Genomic DNA, 25,794 nt, shown 5'->3' with positions numbered 1-25,794 from the left:
TTTAATTATTCTAAATCAGAGAAGGCTTTATTTTCTCCATTAAAATGGGTTACAAAGTGGGTCAGCAATCTGATATGTTCCACAGTTCAATTTGCTGCTAAGAAAACCAAAGTTGAATTTTCCAAATGATCTTCTGAGGGTCCTTTCAGACCTTAACCTCTATGCTTCTCCTGTGACTCCATCACCGACAAGCACAACTACTGCCAGCTCCTCAGGCTGGATATTTTGTTCCTTGGGGAAACTTGATTTAAAAGTCGTGTTTCAATCCAGTGGACAGAGCCTAAGGGTTTGTCTAAAACCGAGGCGTATAAATGTGGCTGGACATGTCTGCTCCCCCTGCAGTGACTGGGGAGAAATAAGCAACAAAGAGCTTCTTCACAGCGGGCAATTTCCAGATCATTAAACTTTGGTGAGATAAATCCCGTCCCAACTTGTCTCTGAGCGTTCGCTGCTGGGTTTTGCCTTCAGCTGGCTGATGACACAGTGAGCAAGCACATGGCTCCATTAGTTTGCTGTACTCGTGACGACACACCTCGCTGTCATCTCCGAGGGGTTTGGCACCACAGGGACTCCTCTGGCACCAGTCCAGCTCTCTCTTCAACCTCTGGTGCTGTCTGCACCCTGGCTCATACTCCTCCTCATCTCTTCACCTCTTCTCCTCCTTCTGAAACACCTACACTCCTCCGCTTTGGTTTCCCTTTGCGCTGACTGGATTTATTTCTTACAAATCTCAGTTTTATCACTGGCTGCAGCTTTCACCAATTTATTTACTGTGTGGTGCCCCTCTAGCAATGTTCTATTGCCTTCATGTCTTAGGGGAGTCAACGGGACAAGAAAAAAAGCTATTTTAAGTGTAACTGCCTTGTTAGCTATGCAAATTCTTGAATAATAGGTATGATTTAAGTACACCATGACAGCTGGGAGCACTGGAGCTGTAACCCCACTTCTGACTCTGCCACTACCTCCCTAAGTGACCTTGTGCAATTTATTTAGCCTCTTGAGGCTAGGCTCACCTGAAAATAAAGAATATTATGGTTTTTTTCCCCTATGAATGTGCAAGTCTTAACTAATAGATGTGTATATAATTTTTGAAGTCTTGTTTATGTAAATGCAAAATGCTTTTTTCCTACAAAACATTTACAAAAGGTCAAGAGAATTTTAGGGTTGAAAGATAAACAGTTCAGAAGAACTAGAAAATTAAAATTACACATGCATACACTTATCACAAACCTTAAGGCAGCCTCTAATTAAGCAATCACTACTTCTCAGTATTATAGTAGATGCTATCATAAGCTGTTAAATTGTGTAGCAGCTTGTAATACTGTGCACTCTGTTTATACAGGATAAGGACTCTCTGGAAATTATTTAGATTAGTGTATCATCTTCCAAATGTACACTGCAGTTGTCCCGAGTCAGTCAAGATTGAGATGTTCCCATGCTCAGCTCTACAAAAGCCCAACAGGGAACAACAGGCCAAGACACTAACCTGGAGGTGCGAAGGTGCTTATTCAAACAGGCAGACCTGGCGAGGCTTCAGCAAGACTTGTTCGTGGCGCACGTCTTTGGCAGTTCCTGCCAGCACGGCTTTCACTGTGAGAAGGATGCTCAGAAAGGGGTCTTTTAACTTTGGGCTCCTGGACATCACTTTTTCCTCGCTGCTTTTACATTCAGAGCAAAAGTACCTGATGAAGCGCCAGCAGGTGAGCTCCCCTGCCGTGGCCCCTCTGCTCACCTGCGCCTGCCTTCCTCTCCCGGGTCTCCATGCCACCCACGTCTCCTGACCCTCGCCTCACCGCATCCCTAGGTCATTTAGAGTCTTCTCTGAAAACAATTTTTCTCTTTTTGACAGCATTCCCTCCAGCTCTGTCACTCGGCTCCATGGCCGTGGTTAACCTTGTCCCCCTCCCTGCAGCTCCGCTTGACACAGAGAGCTCGATTCCTCAGCTCGGCCAAGCTTTGCTTGAAGCATGGAGGAGAAAGCCTGGAGGCTGAGAGGGCGAAATTCACCTCCAGCGATAGCACCTTACGCCTGGCTGTAGGATCCAAGAGACCACCTTACCACAGCTGGATCACGGGCATTCGCAGGCACCATCTCAGGGGCAGGGAGCGAGGCGATGCCCCGCCGGTATCTGGGGTTGCCACAGGCGCCCACTTCGCATGGTTGATGCTGGTGACGGAGGGCAGACCCGGGGTTGGAGTGCGTTCGTGAGCTCCAGTGCCGTCCTCCCGATTTCCTTGCTCCCGAGTGAAGCTCAGCAGAGCCCCAAAGCCCAGGGCGCGAGGTGTTAGCTCTGCCCCAACGTTCTGCAACGCTGCGAGCGCTTGGGCAGTGAAGTGGCAATGGATGGAAGGAGAAATTAAAAGGCGCTAGAGAGGAAATACGCTGCTTTCACTTGAGATTTGAGCCAATGGACTAAAACTGGGTGATGTGGCAGGAAAGCAGTAAAGCTGAAGAGCAACACTGGGAGAAAATGAAAGAAAATGGTTTTAAAACAGGATCCTCACTTTGGGGTTAGTAGGGAGATTTGCAAACTTTCATTTTTGTAGTGTCATTTATTGTCCAAACGATCTGCCTGGAAACGAGCGGTTAGTCCAGCAGCCGGCGCCATCCCGGTGCACGTTTTCTGGCGACGACTGCCCACCGCGGTACCTCCTCCCCACCGCAGCCATGTTGGGGGGGGGGGGGGGGGGGGGGGGGGCGGGCACCCCTTCGCCTCAGGCGCGGCGACCGCCCCGCCCCGCAGCCTCCACAGCCCCCTCAGGACAGGCCCCGGCCCGGCCCCGCCCCGCGCGGCCCGCGGGCCAATGGCGCTTCCGCGTCCGCGTCACGTGAGGGGCCATCCCCCGCCTCTGGGGGGAGGGGCGGGCAGCGCGGGGCAGACGTGGCCGGTACCCACAATGCCTGGCCGGAGGCGGGAGCTGTGGCCGCGCGCCGGTGCCGCCGCCGCTACGGGGAGGCAGGTATCTCGCGCCCCTTCCCGCGCTGCCGTCGCCAGGCGACGTGGCCCGCCCAGGGCCTGCCCGGCGTCAGCGGCGGCGAGGGACGGGGCGGTGCCGGGAGGTGCCGCCGCAGAGCCCAGCGTCTGCCCGGTCTCCCCGGGCCGGGATCTCGGTTGCCGCCTGCTCCAGGCCCGGGGGGGGAGGGGGGGGCTGCCAGGGGCGCGGGTCCGGTCCCGCGAAGCGACTTGTCAGGGGTTTCTGTCCCCGCTGCCGGGAGCTGCCGTGCGCCTGAGGGCGGCAGCCCGGCCGCGGGGCCGCCGGCGCTTACTCGTCAGCCGGGGCGGGAGAGGGGCGGCGGCTCTTCCCCGGGCACCGGCTGCCTCCGGCTCTGTCACTCCCCTCCGGCAGCGAGCGCGGGGAGCAGCGGGCAGGGCGGGCGCCGACGGGCGTCGGCGGCAGCTGAGGCCTCTGGGCGGGGGGCTGCTGTCGCCGGGGTCTGTCGCCGTCCTGGCCGGCGTTTCGGTGTGAAGTTTTGCGGTCCAGCGCCCCGCGGACCCGTTCAAGTGGGAAACCGCGTTGCCTCCGCCTGCCCCGGCCGCCCCTGCAGACAGTGCCGGTGGTGGGGCCGACGCTGCCGTGTAAGCAGGTGGCAGGGTCGAGGTCCCAGACCTTGGGATGCAGCTTGGATTCTGTTTCCGAGGTCTGTTTTTCCTCTACTGTCTGGGAAGGATTACCTGGGCTAGTGGTGTAGGATTATTTCTTTGTCTGATCATACCTGATGATGTCAAAGTGGCTTTATTTGTTGTGTCCTTCTGCGGTGCTCTGGCTTGTAATACAGATTTCTGAACTATGCTGTAGAGTGAAAAAGTTAAGCTGCAGAATGCAGCTGTCACAACCCTCAGAAGTGGGGACAGTAAATTGTCCAACGCTATTATGCAGACTGGAAGTAAGCAGAGAAAGTGTATCTTTGTTCTGCATCGGGCAGGTGTGCAGCTTGCACCCACCTCCCAATTTTATGTCTTATGGAAGGTTTGTAGTGAGAGGCACACATCCTGGCAAGAAATGTCTTGACTGAGTTGGTGCAGGAGGGTGGGCTTGCCATGACGCTAGATCTACTTAGAAACTTCTAATTTTTGTGAATCTGGACTGTTTTTTAAAGTAACTGAAGTATCCTGAGCAAACCATGTTCACAGGTCACTTTCAAACAGTTGTAAAAGAAGTTATGACAAGATATCAGATAGGTGTAGAACAATTACTGTCAGATCACAAGTTGGAAGACCAATTGGTTACAAAAGACTGGAATCTATACCACTTTCTAGGACTTTTCTAGATGCTGCCTCAGGATCAGGTACCATCATAACACAAAAATAGATGATAATTGAATCTGACTTCGAAAAAAAAGTGCAGTAAAACAGGCTCTGGTTTCCATCATCGGAGATTTCCTGCTCATGGGAGGAAATGAAACTGAAGCCCCGTGTGATAATTCCTGTTTGTGAAGGCAGTGGAGGTTGACGTGTGTATGAGAAATTGGACAGCTTTAGGGAGGGTGGATTCACCGAGGAATGACCATTTCGGCTGACTCTTATCTGTCAGTGGCCAGCTTTCTCCGTGTTCCTCTTGTGCATGAGTTCTCCCTGCCCTCCTTGGTAGTGTCGTGTGTGGTGTCGGTCTAAGGGGAGATCAATGAAGATGGGCCAGCAACAGATGCACACAGGAAGTGAGTAGTGCAAGCATAGAGCAATGCTTCCGTGGTGTATTCTCCTTGTTGGCCGTTGTTTGGAGTCACAGTCTCCCTGAGGAAAGGGTAGTGGTGTAGTTTTAATAACCCATGTAGTTTTTCTGTGAACTTTTCCAGGTGCCTCTTGAATTCATATAACGTTTTAGGATCGACAACATGCTATGACAAGAAGTTCCGCTGGCTAACTGCATGTTTTGTGCAGAACCACCTGGGGTACCCATGAGCCTAACACCTCCTGGCTGGATTTGGTACTCCTCAGTTCTGTCGTATAATGAGATAGCGAACCAAATCCCTGTTCATTTCTGTGTGCCTGTAGTGGATTTATAGACCATTTGTAGTGGAAGTGCACTCTTTTGTCATCTTCCGGTGTTTGATGGATGCAGACTTTTTGGAGGAAAACCTGTGGTTTGGTGTAATGGTATGGTGAATTACTTTGTGCAGGGTTGAATAGATGTTTAAAAAAGACATTTAAAGATAGTTCTAAAAAACACTACCCTATCGTTAATGTTCTTTCTTCAATCTCTGTGGGGACTGGAACATGTCCCCTACGAGGAGAGGCTGAGGGAGCTGGGCTTGTTCAGCCTGAAGAAGAGAAGGCTGCGAGGGGACCTAATAAATGCTTATAAATATCTGAAGGGTGGGTGTCAGGAGGATGGGGCCAAGCTCTTTTCAGTGGTGCCCAGCGACAGGACAAGAGGCAATGGGCACAAACTGGAGTACAGGAAGTTCCGTCTGAACATGAGGAAGAATTTCTTCCCTCTGAGGGTGACGGAGCCCTGGAACAGGCTGCCCAGGGAGGTTGTGGAGTCTCCTTCTCTGGAGATATTCAAGACCCGCCTGGACAAGGTCCTGTGCAGCCTGCTGTAGGTGACCCTGCTTTGGCAGGGGGATTGGACTAGATGACCCACAGAGGTCCCTTCCAACCCTGACCATTCTATAAGTCTCTACCAAATTTACCACTTGGCTCCTTCTGTAGAGCCTTGTTGTTTTGAGACCTGAGTAAAGCAGCTCTTTCACTTTGAAGCTTTAGTAAACTTGTTTTCTATATCACTACATTTTTAAGTAAGGCTGAATATTCTGTTACAGTATGTGTATTACACATCTCTTTACATATGTGTGATCTTGCAACCAAAGTGATTTTCTTTCATTAGGTTCATTTTTTAGGTAGCTTTCTGATTCCAGTGTTAGGAAGCTGAGGAAAAAGTAAGTATTTTCAGTGGGTGTGTTTTTAAGATGATGGTAACAAAACCTGGCTCACTGATGATTGTAGGACTGTTCATCTAAACACAGTTTTTACCTTGTGTGGTTTCATAGTACTTTAAGAGAGTTGGTGGGTTTTAGTGGAGGCTTATCTTCTCTTAGAGAGCCTAATTTCTCTAAATATAAGTAGGAGTCTTGAAGAAAGTAACTGTGTACTAGATTTATGCAAATATTTATTTACATGTAGAGTAGACTTAAAAACTGGAGTAATACCTCTAAAGCAGTCTTTATCCTTTGCTTTGTCTGTTGTCCATGCATACATGCTTCTGTTAATGATATTTATATTCTTTGTCCTTAGTTGTAGGAGTAAAGCAACTATTGTTAGATTGAATATTGAAAATATTAATTCTTTGGAAATACAGCTGTGGTCGTGTTGTATTATGTTCCTGAAGTGTTCATGTTTCTGAACAGAGGAGGTTATAGATTAATAAAACTTAGTGTATGAGGTGGATGGTGGAATTCAGAGTCAAAGGTTGTGTTACCCTGAGTTACTCATGTACTGTGCAGATGGACAACATATTTTTCCATTTTAAATGGCTGAAGTGATGGGACTTCCTCAACTTCACTTGAAGAACGTAGAAACATTTTAATATTTCTATTATTTTAGTTTTCTGTTTACTTGAGTACCTCTTAAGTAATCTCACCGGGGTGCGTTGAGGCCTTTCCAGTAAGCATGCACTTACAAAAAGAGCTGAAGAATATTGTTGGCCAGTAAATACATTTATTAACTTTTTCTGTTTGTTTTTGTCTCATCAGATAGCTCAACATGAACTGTAACAGTCGAGATCATTTAAAAAGTGAACAGAACAATATTTTTCCTTCTGAGAGCTGGCTATAGGATTCTGAGTTTCTCCTGCAGTGCTGTCATGTTCGCTACCTTTTCCTGAAACAAGACATGGAGCTACATTGCTTTTTTCATATTAAGTGCTAATGAAGTTATTTGCTTCATTGGAGGAAATGCAGATCCATGAAATTACATTTTGAGCAAGTAAGTTAATGAGAGGAATTTTAAACTTTGCTATCATATCATTGTTCTTATGTTTATATTGATATAGCTCTCGGAAGTCCCTTTCGGGATTGAGTTCCAAGTGGTTGAGGTGGTTGTTGTCAGAGAACCGTTACAATGTAAAACTCCTCTGCAATTTTGTCATGCTCTTGGGCTGCTGCAGTGGTTATATGGTTAGCAGCATAGTTAAGAAAACAGGGGCCTTGTACATTCCACGTGAATTGCCTTGCTGGAAGCATGTGCATGAATTCGAATAGAGATAGGCAAAAGTTTCTAGAACTGCAGGTTTGATTTCTAGAACGCTTCACTCTAGCTCATCTAGAGCAAGTCCTAAACTTGTTTTGTTTTCTGTTTTTGCATCCAGCTGATGAAAGTACTTTGTACAATAGGGAATTCTGTAGTGAAGTGCTGAAATAACAAGCGTACCTGAGAAAAGCCCAGAGGTATTCAGCAGACTACAGGCAACAGTGGCTTCTGCTGCTTTTATGACTTTGGTGAAAGTCTGATATGCTATACAAGTAAAATACAAGGATAGTCATTTGGAAGTTGTTTAGCTAATGTGGTGTGTCTCAGAGCAGGTTGAAGTTTGACTGCTGATGAAGCGGAATGTTTTAAATTTAATTTGAGAGTTACAATACATTATTATATTATTATATGCATCTTTCTTCCCGAGGAGTAAATATGCTTAAAAAACCTGAATATTGATTATTATTCAGTAAGTATCCTGATGTATATATACCCTTTGGGTAGTGGGAAATAGGGGAGGTGAGAGTTCAGGGAGAAATAGCTATTTCCTCTCTTTTATGAAGAGGCAGTGCTATTTTGGGAAAATTTGGATTCTTAACTTTTCAGAATACAGTCCTTCAGTTGCTAAGGCTTGTAAAGCACTCTTAATGTCATAGTTTGAAAGGTGCAGTAAACATGTCAGTATTGCACATGAAAGCATATTTCAGCTGTATTCAGAAATCTGTTTTCTTTTGCAGTTTGTAACTGTATGGAACATGAGTAGCATCATCTGAGGGAGGCAAAAATCTATTTTTTTCCGTGATCTCTGAAGTGATAGGTGTAGTATATGGTAGGAGTCTGCAGAACAGCGTTAAGAGTTGAGGAAGTGTTTGCTTTTGGCTTCGTATAAATTCTAGCAGTTCGCCCACTTGTAAGAGGGCAAACTTGTGTACTGATGCTTAACAGATAAGTAATCCTTCTTTTAATGCTTGCCTTGCTAAGTCTTTGGATGTTTTAACATAAGGTTTGGAGAACTTGAAGGTTTTAGAAATGTGTCTTCAGTCTTGAAAAGACTGTCTGCAGGCTATGTGTTTATACTGTTAAATGCCTGCTATAAATTTTCTCCTTGTGATGAAGACCTGTTTAAATACACAACTTTTTCTTTTTAAGTGACTGTATTCCACAGAGCTTTAATTGTTATGCTTTGAAAATTAAATACAGTAAGAGCATGCAGGCTTTGCAAGCACTGTTTCAGTGCAAATACCTACTCGGTATTTGTGTAGTACCAATAGACACATTTTGCAGATTTAAAGAAAATGGAGACGCAGATAAGAAAAAAGACATTTCATGTTTAAGAAATTCCGTTGTCAGTTGGGAGAGCTGGATTACGTTCCTTGCTGTCCTGATCCTTGATTTCCTATTTGGTAGTATGTAAGTTGTGTAAGTCTCTGTTTATCAGGGCACTTAAGCTTGTACTCAGTAACACAGTTTTGTGAAAGCACATTAATGTCATTGCTTGATGAAGACCTGGATCACTTTTCCATCTGGCATATCTTTATAGTACATGTTTTTCCTCTCCAACTATAGTTCTTGTTTGTTTAGACTAGAGTTGTTGTCTTTTCTTCTCAAGAAGACTCACAGCTTGACGGGTGCAAGCACTGCGGTAGTACTGTGGTTAAATAATAGCGTTTCAATCTCCGCAGGTATCTCTAGGTGAGGATTTATGGCATTTCAGATAAAAATATTTGAAAACATGATGTTAGATGTCCTCCTGCATTGTGGTTCGCATAGACTGATAGGTCCTATTCAGTTAGGACTCTAATCTGAGTTATAGCTGAAAATCCTCCCTGTGCCCAGTTTTAAGCCTGAGCCCAGTGTACAGTTAGGAAGTTTGATTAATGACAGTTGACTCTGTTTTTGCTTTTACCTTAAATCCCGTTCCTCCTGATTTGTGTTTTGTTGTAGGTTGTCATTAACTCCATTGGCAATGTCTATGATTTTATCTGCATCTGTGGTCCGTGTGAGGGATGGACTCCCACTGTCTGCATCTACTGATTATGATCAGAGCACGGGAATGCAAGAATGTAGAAAATATTTTAAAATGCTCTCAAAGAAACTTTCTCAGCTTCCTGATAGATGTACTCTGAAAACTGGGCAGTATAATATAAAGTAAGACTTCTTTTTTTATATGTTTGTGACATCCTGAGTTGTGTCTGTCTGTAAGTTAAAAACAACAGTGCACATTAGAAAAAATTAAACTAAGATTAATTCTTGGCAGTATTCATGTATCGGAAATTTAAAATTGAGAAATTATAGAAGGATTTGAAACCTATTCAAACTTTGGTGGATGTTCTAGTTTGACAGTATTTTTATAAATATTGAAGTCCTTGACCTACTAGAAATATTTCTTTACATTTCAAGGTTGTTTCTTACGTGAAAATGGCCAGACTTGTTCTTCCTCATGCTAGTTCAACTAGTATTCATTTGTTGTCTCTTTTTAGTCTCAATAATTATTTCATACGGCACACAAGGACTGACGGTGTAGGAAGGGTAGAAATGATTTTTCTGGTGTGGAGGCAGTGTGTGGTGAAGTCTTGAATGGAGCCTACCTATGCTACTGCTCTACCCAGCACTTTCACAGCAATGTTTTTTGCTTTCTCTTCATGCTTTTGTGTTTTGACTACTTTTTAATAACTATTCCTAAATTTTTTAACTAGTCAATTTTTTAGGGTACCTGCATGTCAACACTGATTAAGTAATAATTAAGAAGATGCTTTTTTCCCCCCGTTTGCAGTGTGATGATTGGATTATTGTGAAATAATTCTTTGAATCTATTGTTTACTCAGAATTTTGCTTTATATGTGACCTTTCTCTTTAGTGTTTGTAACCAGGTGCACCTGTGTGTAGTTGGTAATTTGGTTGCACTGTAGCTGAGCTAAATTCTAATTCTAATTTAAATATGCTGTTTTCAGTGAGGTGAGTGATTTCATCCTAACCCCTAGCAAATGTGCTGACATTAAGGTAGCAGTTACAGTAGTGGAACAGTACAACATCTGAGTGGTCCTAGAAAGTGCTCAGCCTTTTCCATCTCCTGTTGGCATATGGGAGTTTCCAGCATTCCTCAGGATTAGGCCCAGCATGGACTAAACTTTCAGTCGATGTTGTTTTGTTTTGTTTGTTTTTTAGTTTTGACTTTTTTTTTTAAACCTCAGCTCTAGCTGACGTGAACTCATCAGCTTAAAGGAAACTTTTAAGAATGAGACATAAGGCTTAGTCAAGAGCATTTAATTACTTTTATCTTTGATTATGTTTAATGGTGTAAGTTATCTACCAAGGTTTTTGAAGAAATTTGAATGTCGTGAGAATGTGATCTCTACTTAATGAATTTCCTAAATGCAACAGGGATATATATGTTGAAAACTATTGCTTTCTAATTTCATATTTGCCATCGCTGGTCAGCCTTGCAGCTATCTGTGTGGAGTGGTGAATCCCTTATTCTACAGAACAGTTTTATTTCCTCATATAGTTTATAAAGAACCAGCTTCCCTCCCCCCCTACTCTGCAGATAAGTTTTTTGTGTTTTTGGGATTCACCAGATCTCATATTCTACATTTGAAATGAATGAAAAGCGATTATGGGACAAGCCTGCTATATTTCTATATCCTGAAAGCTTTATGTTATTTTATGTTCCATGTATGGGAGGGTGTGTACATAGGTATGTACACACAGTCCTTCATATATAAACATACACATATATGCGTAACACAGCTTCTCAGGGTACATTGCAGTGTTAAAGTAAAATATTGGATAAAAGTAAATTGTTTTTCTTCTAGAATAACATTGGGCTTTTCAATAAGTGTTAGTTCCTTTGTTACCCCAGAGCAGGTCTAGTGTTTCTGTTTATAGAATATGAGGTCAGACTAGTGAAGCTGTGAATTACCTGGATTTATATTTGAAATTTTGCATTTGTTGTCTCAATTATAGCTTTATCAGTTCCCTGGGAGTAAGCTATATGATGTTGTGCACTGAAAATTATCCCAGTGTCCTGGCTTTCTGCTTCCTGGATGAGCTTCAGAAAGAGTTCATCACTACCTACAATATGATGAAGACAAATACTGCTGTCAGACCGTACTGTTTTATAGAGTTTGGTAAGGATCTGACTTTTTTTCTTCATTCTCACATGAAAACAAATTAGTATTTAAACAGATGTGCAACTTAATGCACACACAAAACAAATATCTGAGGCGGTTTATAGCTGTATTTCAGGTGGATGTAGAATCTGATTTAACTCCCATTACAGTCAATAAAGAAGTACTTCTGCGGGCATTAAATTAGGCTACTAGTGTTTTACCCAAACTTGTTTATAATCTTTCTGTTCATTCCGGTAGGTTTTGTGTTAAGCCTTGTGTAACCAAATCTGGAGTTCATCTTGTACTTTATAATGCTAGAAGTTGTTTGACTTCATACGTGTTGAAATACTTAACCTATAAAGTCGTCGAGTCATAAGTTGCTCAAGTAAAAGATTGCAATTTCATGTTTGCTCTTAGCTGTGCTGTAATTTTTATTCAGTGCATGAAAGGGAGAAATTTTTATTTGTCTCGTGATATAGTGAAGCATTTAATCTTCTGTCATGCAAGCTCCAAATGCAACTAATCTCATATATACCAGATAACAGCTGTTATGGATTCCATTAATATCTGTAGCTTTAATGCTATATGTTAGGTAGTTATTTTAAATATTCTTATAAAATGCATTAGAGTTAAAAGAACTGCAGTTTTAGAAATATGGGGGGAAATATTCCAGTTGGTTAATTCCTGTCTGTAAATCATTTAGTCAGTCCATTTTTAACAATTTTTGTATAACATTGTTTTCTTCCTTATGAAGATTTCTATGAACGTACCTTTTTTTTTCCCAATGCCACCTTTGTTATAGTAGTTAAGTTAGAATGTAGGTCTATTACAGTCTTTATGTCTGTATAACATGGTATTAATTTTCTCCGCCTGAGTATTTTGCAGGCATGTTTCATACTCAAGTAAGTTTATACTTGAATGCAGGAGTTAATTTTTTCATAAGGATATTTACTAAACTAATGGAAAAGCTAGAATAAATACAGTAAATCCATTGTATTAGCAATGCATTCAGTCTCGTGCAGTGAAAATTCATTAGTTTATTCACAGTTATTAAGTAATTAGTTTTCTAAAGCTTACATTTTTTTACTGCAGAATTAAATAGCCCAGGATATATTAGTCACAAAAGAGAAGTAATATTAGAAATCCCAAGCAGATGCAAGGATTTCAAACAATGTATTTAAATTTGTGAAGTACGTGGTACATAAAGCTGCATGGTCTTGGATTATTTAATTAACAAAAGTCCATAAGGATGTACCTGTTTATTTTAAATTGTACACAGATAATTTCATTCAGAGGACCAAACAGAGATATAACAACACACGTTCTTTGTCAACAAAGATGAATCTTGCTGACATGCAGACAGAAATCAAACTGAGACCACCTTATCAAATTTCCATGTCAGAACTTGGTTCAGCCAATGGGTTCGCACATTTATCTGTGGCAGAATATAAGGGTACTGGTAAGATATCTGCAGGTAAGTTTCAGACTTTTGTGTCCTTAAATGAGACAGATGCAGGGTAGTAGAATTAATCTTGCTTTTAATTTTTTTTTTCTTGAAAAAAGCTTTTTTCACCATGATTTTCTTAAGGCATAAAGCTGCCATGACCTTATGTGTATTTTAGCTTAGATGTCTGTTTTGTCGTCTGTTAAAGTGCATGTCTTCCCAAGGCACTGAGAGAGAAATGGGTCTGTTCAATGGACTGCTTTATTAAAGGAAAAAAGATCTGCATGAAAATAAGCAGATGAAGATGAACAATTAACAAGATGATCTTCTTTCTTTTTCTGACCTTTTAAGATTTATGAAAAATTTTATTATTTCTGCCCAGTAAGACCTAATGATGACGTACGCCTACAGTGTCAGGAGTTAGAGCAGCTGGAGGGAGTAGCATCCAAAGAGCTGTGCTGACTAAAAGATGTACTCTCCAGAATATGTGACTTGTGTATGATGATAATCATATCAATTTTGTATATACTTGCCCCATTTATTTAAGTAGTTTTTAAAATTTTTTAAAACTTTAGCTTACTTCATGTGGGAGGTAAATATGGGCGTGGGTGATTGAACTGGGTTAAAGGTTTGCACTATGAAGTGAATGCTCTGAATCAGGTTGAGGCCCACCTTTAGAAAACTTAAAACTGGGCAAGTCCTTGCACTGAGAGGTGGACTCCACGTGTGAAACTGACATAATCAAATCAATCAAATCCCACTGTGTTAGTACCAGATGTACTAACACAAGGTCAGCTGTCCTTTACCCTGCCTATTCTGACATTCCTTCTGCACTCTTCTGATTTTGCGTGGTTTGTTTTTTTTTTTTTTGTATTTAAATGACTTGTTGCTTTGATTATAATACTAAAATTTATTAAGCACTGAAGAGCTTAATGACATCAGTAGTGATATGCAATAGTCTTTGAAGTTTTTGGGTTTGTTTTCATATTTTAATAAGAGAGAAAAGTTACTATTTTATGATCCTTCATAGACTGTCTTGATTTAGCTGATAAGACTCTTTTCCCTCATGGCTCTCAAAGAGGTGTTTTAAATACTGTTTTAACACATGATGTTTTAAAGTTACCCTTATACATGGGAGAAACAAGACAGTCTGGAGAGCTGTGCATGGAGAGCAGTGAACTAATTTTATGCACCAGTTGATGAAATGCAATGACTTTTGGCTAAAAACAGTCGCATACACCTTCAGCTTTTTGGCACTCGCTAGATAAGGTGGCTTAAAAAAACCCACAATAGCCAGTTACGAGTCGTTGAAAAAGAATGGTTTGGTATGTAAATACCATACCTAACCTTAACTGAGTGATTGCTGGTAATGTTCCTCTAATATGCCCTACGGTTAGAAAACCAATAAGCTCTGAAAGTTAAACATGGGTTATGCTTTTGTTTAAAACTGATTACATTATTAAATTCAGCATAAGTGAGTTAACTCACTAGCTTTGTGTTTTATTTTTAGGTTATCACATGCTCATGATTAGGCAGCCCTGTCTGCTTATCAACATGAAATAGCTTTTGTGATTTTTTGTTTAGGTTCTATAACTTCATAAACTGTTTATGAAGCAGTTTTTCCTGGATCTGTGCAATGCAAACAACCCGGATTGACACCCCTCACTCTATTAATGTTACAGTTCATTAACCTCATTGTTCTTGTCTTACACTTCGTTGATTTGAACGGAATGATTGAGTGTGGCTCAGTAGTCCTATTGTTTTCCCAGTGTTGCCTAGACGGAAGAGTTTTAAATTGTTTTTTCATATTTGCTTTGTTATTAATTATGGAAAGGGACAGTAATGAGGAACATACACAACTGTTATGTACTTGTAACCCTAGATGAGCCTGAAAGAGTGGGTGCGCATGGAGAGAAAACATGTTTTAATTTTAATATGTTTTGTAAGAGACTTCTAAGCACTACCTGAAAGGTCTGTATAAGGCTGTAATATAGATACTAGCTTAACTTCAGAACTGTCTTTTTATTTGTGCCTTTGGTAGCACTCACTGGCTGTATTTTTTAAGGTAGGGGGCTGTAATAGCTTTGCCTCATAGTGTTCTGTTCAGCAAATGAGCTAAATCAACCTCGATAGCTCTGCTAATGCATTAGTGTTAAAAAAAAGTGGAGGTTGTGAGAGTAGCTCTTAAGTACGTGACTTATTAGCTGGCTACTAATTGTGGACAGAATTTGCTAGCAATTGCATCATTTGCTGTTGATTTCCTGGCGTGTCTGAGCAGCTTTCAGTACCAAACTGAATAAGCTGAACATATTGAGTTAAAGACGAAGTATAGTAAGACAATTATACATGTGAATTGAAGGAAGGTATACTTTTTTGTTAAACCTTGTGTTGAAATACTTAAAATACTTCTTTTTAGAAAAAAAAGATTTAGCATTTTATGGTTTGCTTCAGTGATCTCTTCTTGAGCTAGAAGCCACTGAAAAATGAGATTTAGTTTACTACATTTCTAAAGACATTGCTTTGACCTTTGATATCTTTTTTTGATCTTCTGCTTTGCAGCTCCTCATCAGCGTCTGGAACCTGTGACTCTTCCGGGAATTGTCTCATTTGTGCTTAGTCTGTTATGTGGGGCTTTGAATTTAATTCGTGGCTTTCATGCCATAGAGAGTCTTCTCCAGGTATTGTACATGTTTATGAATTTAAGTTAGGCATCATAGCTATCATAATATCACCTTAGAAGATGCTTGCTGTATGAACTAAGTCTTGCCAGTTTAATTTCCAGAAATACTGTTTGTGAGGTCAGACCTCTGTTTATGAAACCTGTATTGTTTGTGATCTGTGCATCCTTCTTGAGTGTGATGCAGCATTCACTGAGACTGTGAGTTTCAAAAGCAGGAGAAGGTGGGTGGCCGACTTATTCCCTAGGTACCTTTGTAGCAGTGAGTATGTGAATATAATGTTCTGTTTTCTAAATTTATGCCAGGATATGACACATTTAATTTTAATAGATGCTATTTAAAAACACTTGAGAATGATCACTTGAGTGAAACACTTGAACAGCTTTGAAAATCTGGTCAATTTTTTTGAAAGGTCCACAGAGCAGGGATCATTAAACAAGTTTCATAAAATTGTTTTTCAGAAAGCTTTTTTTAGTTTTTGTTTGTTTGTTTTTTATAAACCGTCTTAATTAGGATGCTTATTTCTCTTTGTGTGCTGAAAGGATCAATAAGGGAAGCTGTCAAATGATTTCTGCTAAACCCCTCTTCCCCCCAAAACAGCACCCCCACCCCAAAACAGTCTTCCCAACAAACATTTGTTTATGTGAACTCTCAGCTCTGACCCTCCCTATAGCCTTTCAGTTTCTTTCTATTCCATTTCTTGTGCTAGTTGTATTCTCATTGCTGCAATGAAAATAATAGTGCTTAATGATTTCACGCATCTCAGGTGAATACGCTGGTAGAAAGTTCATGTGTGTTACCACAAAAAAAAGGCTTACTTAACATTAATGGCTGTACTGTTGTGGTGGCAGAGGTAGAAACTAAAAACCCTGTGGAAATTTTCTGAAAGAAAAAGAGAATCCTCCTGCTTGGCTAATAGATAATCTTTTTATTCAAGCATATATCTGGATTTTATAACTGCCATGCTTTTGATACCTAATGGACTTTTTAGGGAAGTAAGGTAAAGATGATGACCTGTATTCCAGTTGTCTTACATAATTATTGATATATGTAAAGATTTAATAAAGCAGTAATGTTTGAAGTTTCAGCATTTCCTGAAGACTAATAAATAGATGAACAGGGTTAATGGAAGTGTTCCATGCTAGATCCTTGTTTTGAGTTGTTTTTGGTTTGTTTTTCAAAGAAAAAACAGGAATGAAATAGTTAACATATATCTCTACTTTATCCCTAATTAGATTTTTCTGTGTTATGCATGCCTCTCTCAGGTTATAAATAGGAATGAATTTAAATTACACTGTAGTATGAATAGTACTGAACAGAATTCTATCACTTTGTGTAATGTTTCTAGAACTTGTTTTCTTACCTTTCCACAGCTGACTCTTTAAAAAGGAATGCCAGCGTTAGATTAACCTAGTTAACTGATGATGGGGCAGCCAGTTCATTTTATTCTATATGGTATTGCATCTGGAGGTAATAGATGGCACTACAGATGGAAGATGTTTTTTTCATTTCTGACAAATGAGGCACACTAAAAATCCTTTAAAATTTGTCTTAATTTACATTATTGTGGAAAAATCCACAACGTTTAGGGAGAGATAATCCAAAACATGATTAATAGAACAAGTTCTGAGAAGTCATTCAAAAGCTTCTCTCTGAATTAGTGTTTCCTTTACAATCTGGTTTTAGTTGGGGGTTAGCAAAACTCTGTAACAGTCTGTAGGTACGCTCCAGCAAATATGCAGTGGCACCGTAGCAAAGATGTACGGATGGTTTAGGAGTGTGCTGCATCGTGTAGGTGAGTTTTGTGTGCAGACATACAGACTTCTGCCTAGTCAACACAGTAGCTGCAAATGCTTCACACTGAACATACTCTAAGCAGAAACAAGATGTGGATCCGAATGGACTACCACCTTCTCAAAATGAAATTTGCATTCCAGAGAGTATATTTGCATGACTACCCCTTGTTTTCATGGGAAAGTTTTTGATTGTCACAGGTGTTTGTTGGAAATGCAGTTAGAATATTCGCTGAGCGTGTAAATTTATTCTGCTTGGCTCTTATAGAAACTATAACAACCCGTTTGAACAAGTGAAAAGTAATTTTTTCTTCATTAATCACATAGTGGAAAGATCTATTACTTCAAGTAAATTTTTCCATCTTTTCCTTCAAGAAAATTTATTTTTCCAGTAATCTCTCTGATAAATTGATGTGCTTTTGTTTGTTCTCACCGTCACGAACGAAAAACTGCCTGTGCTATTCTCTGCATAGAATTTTACCACACCCCAGTGGCCAGTTTGTGTCTTTGCCTTGTGTCTCCTTTCCATTTTGTGAAGCTGCAGCAAGGCACAGTTCTACAAAGCTGATATTAAAGGTAGTTACCAGTGTTTAGACTTGAATTTTCAAAGGCATCTGGAGAAGGTAAGTGTCCAGTGTTAGAGCTGGACTTCCTTTAAGGCTTTTGAAAATCTCTGCATTAGTTGTCTGCTCTGAAAAAAACATGTTGTTCAGATTCGAGATCACGGTAGATTTTTTCCAGACATGCAAGTAAGCAAGCATTGATGCTAACTCCTTTGGTTTAGCATAGTATAGAAATTAGTATAAATCTCTATGTGAGACTATTTTAACATACGTAGTGAATAACTTTTACACTCTAAATACCTGGTATTTCACTGAAACATTGTAAAACATGACTTTTTGTTTTCACAGAATGAAGGTGAAGATTTCAGCTATGTTATTGCATTTTTTCTTGGAACAGCAGCCTGTTTGTACCAGGTGTGTTCTTCTGCCTGTGTGTTTCTAAACTCACTAGAGTTTAGAAACATTACCCAGTCATGCATAAATGTCATCTTGTTTTCTTAAATGTCACAGGTACTTGAATAGGGAGATTATAAAAATAATTTCTGCTCTGTTTTATTTCATCAATCGTAATCTATCAAAGAGCTTCTGTTTGCTGGCATTTTTCTCCAGTTAGTTGATTTGGAATACTTTTCTGTCTGGAGCTTACAGTTTATCTCTGAAGTCACACAGAGGTTATATCATTTCCTTAAAGTAATAGCTTTATAGTTCAAGTAAATCTAAACATCTGAACAAATGCCGTACTGCTGCTTTTATTTGGGAAGATTTGAAGTAAATGCAGTAATACCTAGGCACTACACCCCTGATTTTTCCTCACTTTGTATATTATTGTGTATGTCCTTCCTTCTCAAAGCTTTCAGCCACTTTCCTCTGTGTTTTGCTTCTCCTATCTGATGTTTCACATTGCATTTCAGGTCTGTAGGTTTTCCATTTCTGTATCTGAATTTGACTTTCCTATATAATTTGTGGCAAGGTGTTCTGGTGGCCGTTGGCATTTGTCACAAGGTGACACTCCTGTTATGTTTAGCTGTGGCTATAATGTGTCTGTCATGCTTAATTGCTGTTACTAAATTCTTTTGACTTTTAATCTCCTGCATGTGGAGTATGCAGTTTTTACTTGTTTACTTGTTTCTGTGTGCCAATGTTTAGTACAGTGTCAGACTGTAAAATAAAACAATGTCTCAGGATTTTCCTTTTATATCAGCCTTTGATAGAAAGGTCACCCTTTTGTCCAGGTTACCTGTAATCTCCATTCTCTTTAGCAAAATGTCACAGTGCAACTTGTGTTCTTCATCTCGTGTTGACTTTTCATCAGCTTCTGCCTTAAATAATTCTTCAGATTGGTGCAAATTTTCCATGCCAATGATCTGTTCCATATCAGATTAGGTGGAGCTCCTCCATTCTTTTTTTGTGTGAAAAATACACATCTTCCCTCCTCTACCAAATTAGAAACCTTATTCTGTATAAAATATTCAGGTCTGTGCATTGAGACATAAGGACATTTGTCTTTCCCCCGCTGTCTGACTTGAATAAATCTATTTTAAAGAAAGAATCCGTGTAGCTTGCAGTGTAGGGTTTTTCTTAATATTCAAAATATAACTGTAAAGACTCTTGTTCTGCACCCTCTGGTGTGATTCATACAATATGTAATTGGTCATTTTTTCAGAACTAAAATGGCTGGCAGTTCTGTGGCGTGTTCTGATGTTCTTTTGCCACATTTAAGAGTCTGAGAGATTAATTCCGTACGTTGCATGACAGCACATTTCATTATCATTTGCCCACAAGGCTTCCATAGTGTTGCATTCTCTTGTGCAGTTAATAACAACGTAGCAGTGTGTTTCTAGTTTCCAAGAAAATATTTGTAAACTAGGTGTGTAGGCAAAAAATGGGACTTAAATGGAACAGGATGTTTGAGACTCACTAACATTCAGTGTGCAACGATGAAGAATGTAATTTGATCGTGAACATTAGGACCCAGTAAATGCATAAAGTGAAGAGTTTCTGTGCCAGCTCTTTTTGTGTTTGAAATGAAGCTCTTTGGACCAGGGTGAGCATCTTCACAGTCTAGCTCTAAGTACCAAGAACGGAATTGAGAGCAGACAGCATGAAGACAATCCTTGGCTACTTTTTGAAGTATTGTAGTAAAACATGGAATGTATTGTGTGTTTGGTTAAGGCTGCAGGCGTGTATCTCTGTGTATCAAACTAAAATAACAATAGTGTTCCCTTTACATTTTTACATTCTCACATACAGTATACAATCTGGATATATTTAGATTGTCTAAGGAGGAAGCAGCTGTTCTGGTATTTTGTCTAGAGCTGAAGTGTGTAGTGTTCCTCCATGGTTTCTCGTCTCTTCTGAAGACGGAAATGTACAGCAGAAACAACTGTCTCAGTTACACCCAAAGTGCAAAGTGTCAGGAGCTGAACTTCCAGTCATTTCTTAACATTTATTAAAAATAAATAAATAAATCTAAATCTTCTTTGAGGTAGCAGAGGACCCTTCTATATAAAAGCATGCTCAGTAATTGCCATGCTAACACCTCCCTTCAATAAAAGAAAAAAAGACCTCAGGAATTTCGTAACAGCACTTGTTACAGGAAGGTGTTAAAACCACGGTGGTTTTGCCTTTTGGCTGGTGCTCTGTTGTGCACGTGGCAAACCTTCTAGCATCTCCAGCCTACAGTAATGAAAAAACAAGCTCCAGAATTCATTTAAAACAGATGTTCAGTAAAATTCACAGTCATTCAACATCGTGTTGCAATGACATTTTTATACTTCCATAGTGTTTTCGGTTTTTAAACCCTTCATGTTTATTAATCATTTTTATGAAGCATATCCTGACTATTTTAATCGTAGAAATGGTTACACTTCTTTATGTATTGCTGGTGGAGGTGACAGTGCTAGGAAATTATCTGTGGAGAAGGACCTCGGTGTCCTGGTGGATGACAGGTTGACCATGAGCCAGCAGTGTGCCCTGGCTGCCAAGAAGGCCAGTGGTATCCTGGGGCGCACTAAGAAGAGCGTGGCCAGCAGGTCGAGGAAAGTTCTCCTCCCCCTCTACGCAGCCCTAGTGAGGCCCCATCTGGAGTACTGTGTCCAGTTCTGGGCTCCCCAGTTCAAGAAAGATGAGGAGCTACTGGAGAGAGTCCAGCGAAGGGCTACGAAGATGATGAGGGGACTGGAGCATCTCTTCTGTGAGGAAAGGCTGAGGGAGCTGGGCTTGTTTAGCCTGAAGAAGAGAAGGCTGAGAGGGGACCGAATAAATGCCTATAAATATCTTAATGGTGGGTGTCAGGAGGATGGGGCCAAACTGTTTTCAGTGGTGCCCAGCGAGGAGAGGACAAGGGGCAACGATTACAAACTGAAGCACAGGAAGTTTCAGCGAACATGAGGAAGAACTTCTTCACTCTGAGGGTGACGGAGCCCTGGCACAGGTTGCCCAGGGAGGTTGTGGAGTCTCCTTCTCTGGAGATACTCAGACCCCACCTGGACAAGGTCCTGTGCAGCCTGCTGTAGGTGACCCTGCTTCGGCAGGGGGCTTGGACCAGATGATCCCCAGAGGTCCCTTCCAGCCCCCACCATTCTTTGTGATTCTGTGAATTCTTACTGCTGAGATAGTAGTGCCAACTAATTGCTCTCTTAGATGTAATTTGTAAAACTGTCAGCACAAGTAGGTTGCATTTGTGCTGCTCAGAATGGCCAAGTGCGTTCAGAGGAATTCCATCTAGTTTCTGAAATGCACACATTGCTTATCTCTGGTATTACTTTGCTTTGGAGGAGGGACGTACAAATTTTACTGATGTTGTCAGTACTCGCATCTCTGAATATATTGAGATACCCTGAAATCACAAGTAGTTTTGTTAATATAAGCCACAGTTACAGTGGGAATGCATGCTTTGTAAGAAAGTGGTGAAGTTTTGAATAGAATATAAAGTAACCTCAATAAATTGCATTGCTTGGTTGTGAGTGTACAATGCTTTTTCCCTTTCTTGAGGAACATGAAAAATGAAAAAAAAGTTAGGTAGAGTTTCTCTGACTCTGATAAAATGTGGCAAATGCCCAAGAAGAACAGAAGTGATACTTGGATAATCTGATGATGAATGCTGTTAAAAAAATTTGTGTGAGCATGGTTATATATCCTCTGGGAACAGATCTGGAATACAAGTGATGTCATTTTCTACCTTGAAGTACAGCAGAAACTTCCTTCATCAGATGAAAATAGCTAGAATCCAGAGGGGGCAAGTAATTTTTTTGTCGAAGCCAAGGACGTAGCTTGAACAATAGCAGAAGTAAAAATAATGTCCACAGGAAGGTACTGGACAGCTGTGTCCTTCTAGAGATGAAAACTGGGATGAAGAGACTCAAACAGCTTTCCAGCTGCAGCAGAAGGAAGGCAGAGTGGGCAGCTGCGGGCAGTCCTGACATACTGATACACCATGGACTGCAGAAACTGGCCCGTAGAACATGGTAGAGCTGCAGGAGAGGTGTGGTGCATTTCTCTCCAAAAGTGATCCATCCTGCACCACCTGAGGAAGGACAGCGGATGCCTGTGGACCTCTCCAGGTCCACCAGTGAATTCCCTGTGTTAACCTGAGTGGGACGCTGGGTTGGTGTCTGGGGGGTTGCCTTGTGCTGCGCATTCCCAGCTGCGGGGCCCTGGTGTTTCCCTGTCCTTCCTATTGCTTTGCCTGAAGACGACACCAGCTCTTGTTCCTTCTCCGTTGCTGTGGTGGAAGAGAGTGTACGTTGGCCAGAGACTGCCAGGAACATCCACTTTCCTTTGTCATAAGCCACTCATTATTGCAGGTTGCAATCAATTATTATGAGAGAATTGTTCTCAGAGGGCGGTTAATGGAAGCAAAATGTAACCTTGTATTGATATCAAGCACTTTTCACCCTTCCATGACTGCTAAATTGGTACTGTTCTTACATGCTTGATTTAGAGTTTCACTTCTTTTGGGTTTGAAATTTCACAATGACCAGATAATGTTTCGCAGTGGAAGTTATTTTCCATGTGGTAATCCGATTTCTTTTCTCTTCCTGACAGTGTTACCTGTTTGTATACTACACAGGCTGGAGGAATGCCAAATCCTTCCTGACTTTTGGGTTAATTTGCCTGTGTAACATGTATCTGTACGAACTGCGCAACCTGTGGCAGCTCTTCTTTCATGTGACTGTGGGAGCATTTTCTACTTTACAAATTCGACTGCGACAACCACAGGGAAAGTCCCCTGATTACAATGTCTGACAAGTCCTGGAACACTTCGAGGCAGTCTGGTTCCAACAGTTATTCACTCTCAGGAATGTAAAGCTGTTCTCCAACAGAAGAAGCTGTCTGCATGGGGCATTTTGGTTTGTTTTGTTTTTTAAATAAAGCAATGTAAGATGCCTATGAACATTTTTCACTTGATAGGTAAGCTTTTTTTTTTTTTTTTTTTTTGAAGAAGGAGGACACAAAAGACAGTGGGACTAGAGGAGGAAAATGGATCATATCCATGCAGTAAAATGCATGTAGGGACACCAGGATTGGGGAATTTGACTGGTGACACAAAAAAGCTTCATTCGAAAGTCTGTTGATGGAAGGAATGTACAGAGTATGTCTTCTGCGTATCATACAAGCTATTCACTTCCAAAATCAGTTTTGCCTTTGTGAGGCAGTAGGGGATAGGCTAAATGAATAATAATAATGCTATTGCATATTAGCAAACTAGGTTTGGAATATGTAAGATATTAAATTTTGGAATGTTTTGTTTCACATTGATATGTATGTGAATGTTTTCTTAATTAAAATGTAACCTGGAAACTCTGTTTCTGGGCATCAGCTTTATGGCACCTGTGGCCTTCTGTCTAGTGGTATAAATACTTTAACATTCTTGCATTTTTTATTTCCTTTTCATTATCCTTTGAAAGTGATCTGTGTGGACAGGGTTTCTTTTTAGTAATTATTCAGAAAGTTCTGCCACTTAACACAGGGTTTTTACACACTTCCTCTGTTTGAACTCCGCAAAGGTTGAAAGGAAAGGGATTGGTGAGTAAATGGAGTCACTTGTTCTTGTTGGACTGCTGTGCTGCTTTTTATACGCTTTTAGAAATGGATGAGTAATTAGCTCAAACCTGAGATAAACAAGTGGTGACAGGAAAATAATAAATCAGTCTGATTAGCTTAAACAAGAAAAGACCAGGGATTTTGTTCATTCTTCCGGCTTTATGGGTTGGGTGCTTTTGTGCTGCGGTGGAACCTCCTAGATCTAGACTTGTGTCTGAGAGAACCGCTGTGTACGCCTGCAGGTTGTCACTCAAGCAGCAAACCCCAAACACTTAGAAAATAGAATAGCAACCATATAGTACCGCCGTCTGTTATGCTGGGGGCTTCTTACAATTATGTGACCATTATTTATGATGTTTCATACTGTGCAAATAGGTAGATATAGACAGATTTTTTTTTTTATATGTGACCTGGAATACTGTAAGCATTCACTGAAAGGCTGGGGTGGAAAAAAAAAACCAGAAAAAAGCAAGCTTTAGTGGCAGGGAGGTTGCCGTGCTGCTTGCGGTGTTGGGTTTGGGGACTGGCAGAGCTTTGCTGTGCTGTGAAGTGTTGCTCAGGGCAAATTTCTTTGGGCACTTTGTACCAAAATGCTGCGTATTTCAGCAAGTTATTTAGTGTCAGATTATGACCAAGAAGGAGGTAGATATTTTCTTTTCTTTTTAAGTAGGTGGTATTAGTCAGGAAAATGATGTGCAATACAACCAAGAAGAGTTAGAGAATGAAACTGTAATCCCAAGTGAGCGGGAGCCATGTGTGTTGTATTATTCATAGTGTGTTTCTCGGGCTGGCGTCTGAGATCAAGACCTTGAAAATACCTTGGTGCGCTGGCTCAGAGACTGGTGTTGGAGGTGAGGGGCTTCGCCGTTAATTCCGTTCCCTCCCCACTTTGAGACAGAGGAGAAGAATGCATTCATGAACGGGGTCTGCTTTTGGTGTGGGAATCCAGAAGATGGGGAAAAGATGGAGGAGGACTGGGTTGAAGAGTACAAGAATTTTAGGAAATGTTTACACTGTGAATATTTTTAAAATCCAGAAGAACAGAAAGCAGCCTTTGTTTAGCAGTGAAAAGTTTGCTTGTACCAGCATGCAGGGCACCTTTCTGGACTCTGGACACCAGAAAAGGTGAAAAGTCATCCTCTACCATTTTAAGTCAATGATTGCACAATATAGGTATTCGTGTTTTAAGTGTAAAACCAGGTTTTATCTTGTTTGTAAAGTCTAGAAGAGTCCTATACCTGTCTTTTCACCTCGCCTCCCTTGATAGGCGGAGAAGCTGTGTTGAGTGCCTGAAGTACTGCGTAGTGTTTAACTCGGCTGTTGTGCGCGTGGAGAATTTCCTGTTGCATCATTTCGTCTGTTTGTGTGTTGGCAGGGAATCCGGTTTCCTCTGAGACTCCTTCCCTTCCTGCTGTTCCTAAAGATGCATTTTTAGAGAATGAAAACTGCCTTTGTCTTAGCATCTGGAGCCTTTATTCCATTCCAGTTATACTGGCATTAAACTAATTGCTGATTAGCAGGTATAATGAACAAATGCAACTGTCAGTGTTACAGAAGACAGTTGGGGTTTTGTTTGCTTGTTTTTACGGCACTTATAAAAATGGCATTTCACAGTGAAAAGTTAATGAGCGTGACTGTTCTTCATTACCTGATACTACAAGGTGTTAAAAACGTGGCTTTTGAGTATGTGACTTCAGTTTGACTATAATATTAGAACTTGCTGAAATTGTGTGAGATGAGAAATGACACGCACCAGGCCAAGGTGGAGGTGAAAATCTACTGAAAATTCCCTGGATTTCCCATTTGCGTGTACAAACTCAGCATTCAGAGAAACAGTAGGTGCTTCCCTGCTGATTTCAGCAGATACTTAAGTTACCAGAGTTAGGAAGATGAATTTAGGAAAGATGACCACTCTCTTGACAACATGCGTTATTTTAGTTGGAAAGGCACGAGAACATTCACAGTTGCTGGA

The 25,794-nt window shown here is 40.9% G+C and overlaps 1 protein-coding gene across 2 annotated transcripts; it reads left to right on the top strand.

The window, feature by feature from the left end:
* Positions 1-2,855: 2,855 nt before the first annotated feature.
* On the top strand, positions 2,856-23,952 carry SEC22A (SEC22 homolog A, vesicle trafficking protein). Of its 2 annotated transcripts, none has more exons than XM_075430847.1 (8): positions 2,856-2,957; positions 6,695-6,926; positions 9,135-9,338; positions 11,154-11,317; positions 12,579-12,773; positions 15,303-15,421; positions 18,126-18,191; positions 22,824-23,952. In XM_075430847.1, exons 3-8 carry the CDS (start codon positions 9,157-9,159, stop codon positions 23,022-23,024), a joined length of 927 nt encoding a protein of 308 aa, XP_075286962.1. In that variant the 5' UTR covers positions 2,856-2,957; positions 6,695-6,926; positions 9,135-9,156; the 3' UTR covers positions 23,025-23,952. The 2 variants fall into 2 exon arrangements, with proteins under 2 accessions (XP_075286962.1, XP_075286963.1); XM_075430848.1 differs by having other exon boundaries at positions 2,856-2,961.
* The last annotated feature ends 1,842 nt before the right edge of the window (positions 23,953-25,794 follow it).

Source organism: Opisthocomus hoazin, chromosome 9, assembly GCF_030867145.1.
Source record: "Opisthocomus hoazin isolate bOpiHoa1 chromosome 9, bOpiHoa1.hap1, whole genome shotgun sequence".
In the NCBI taxonomy this organism is placed as follows: Eukaryota; Metazoa; Chordata; class Aves; order Opisthocomiformes; family Opisthocomidae; genus Opisthocomus; species Opisthocomus hoazin.
The sequence above is the reverse complement of the archived record's forward strand: the minus strand, read 5'-3'. Positions and strand labels throughout refer to the sequence as shown.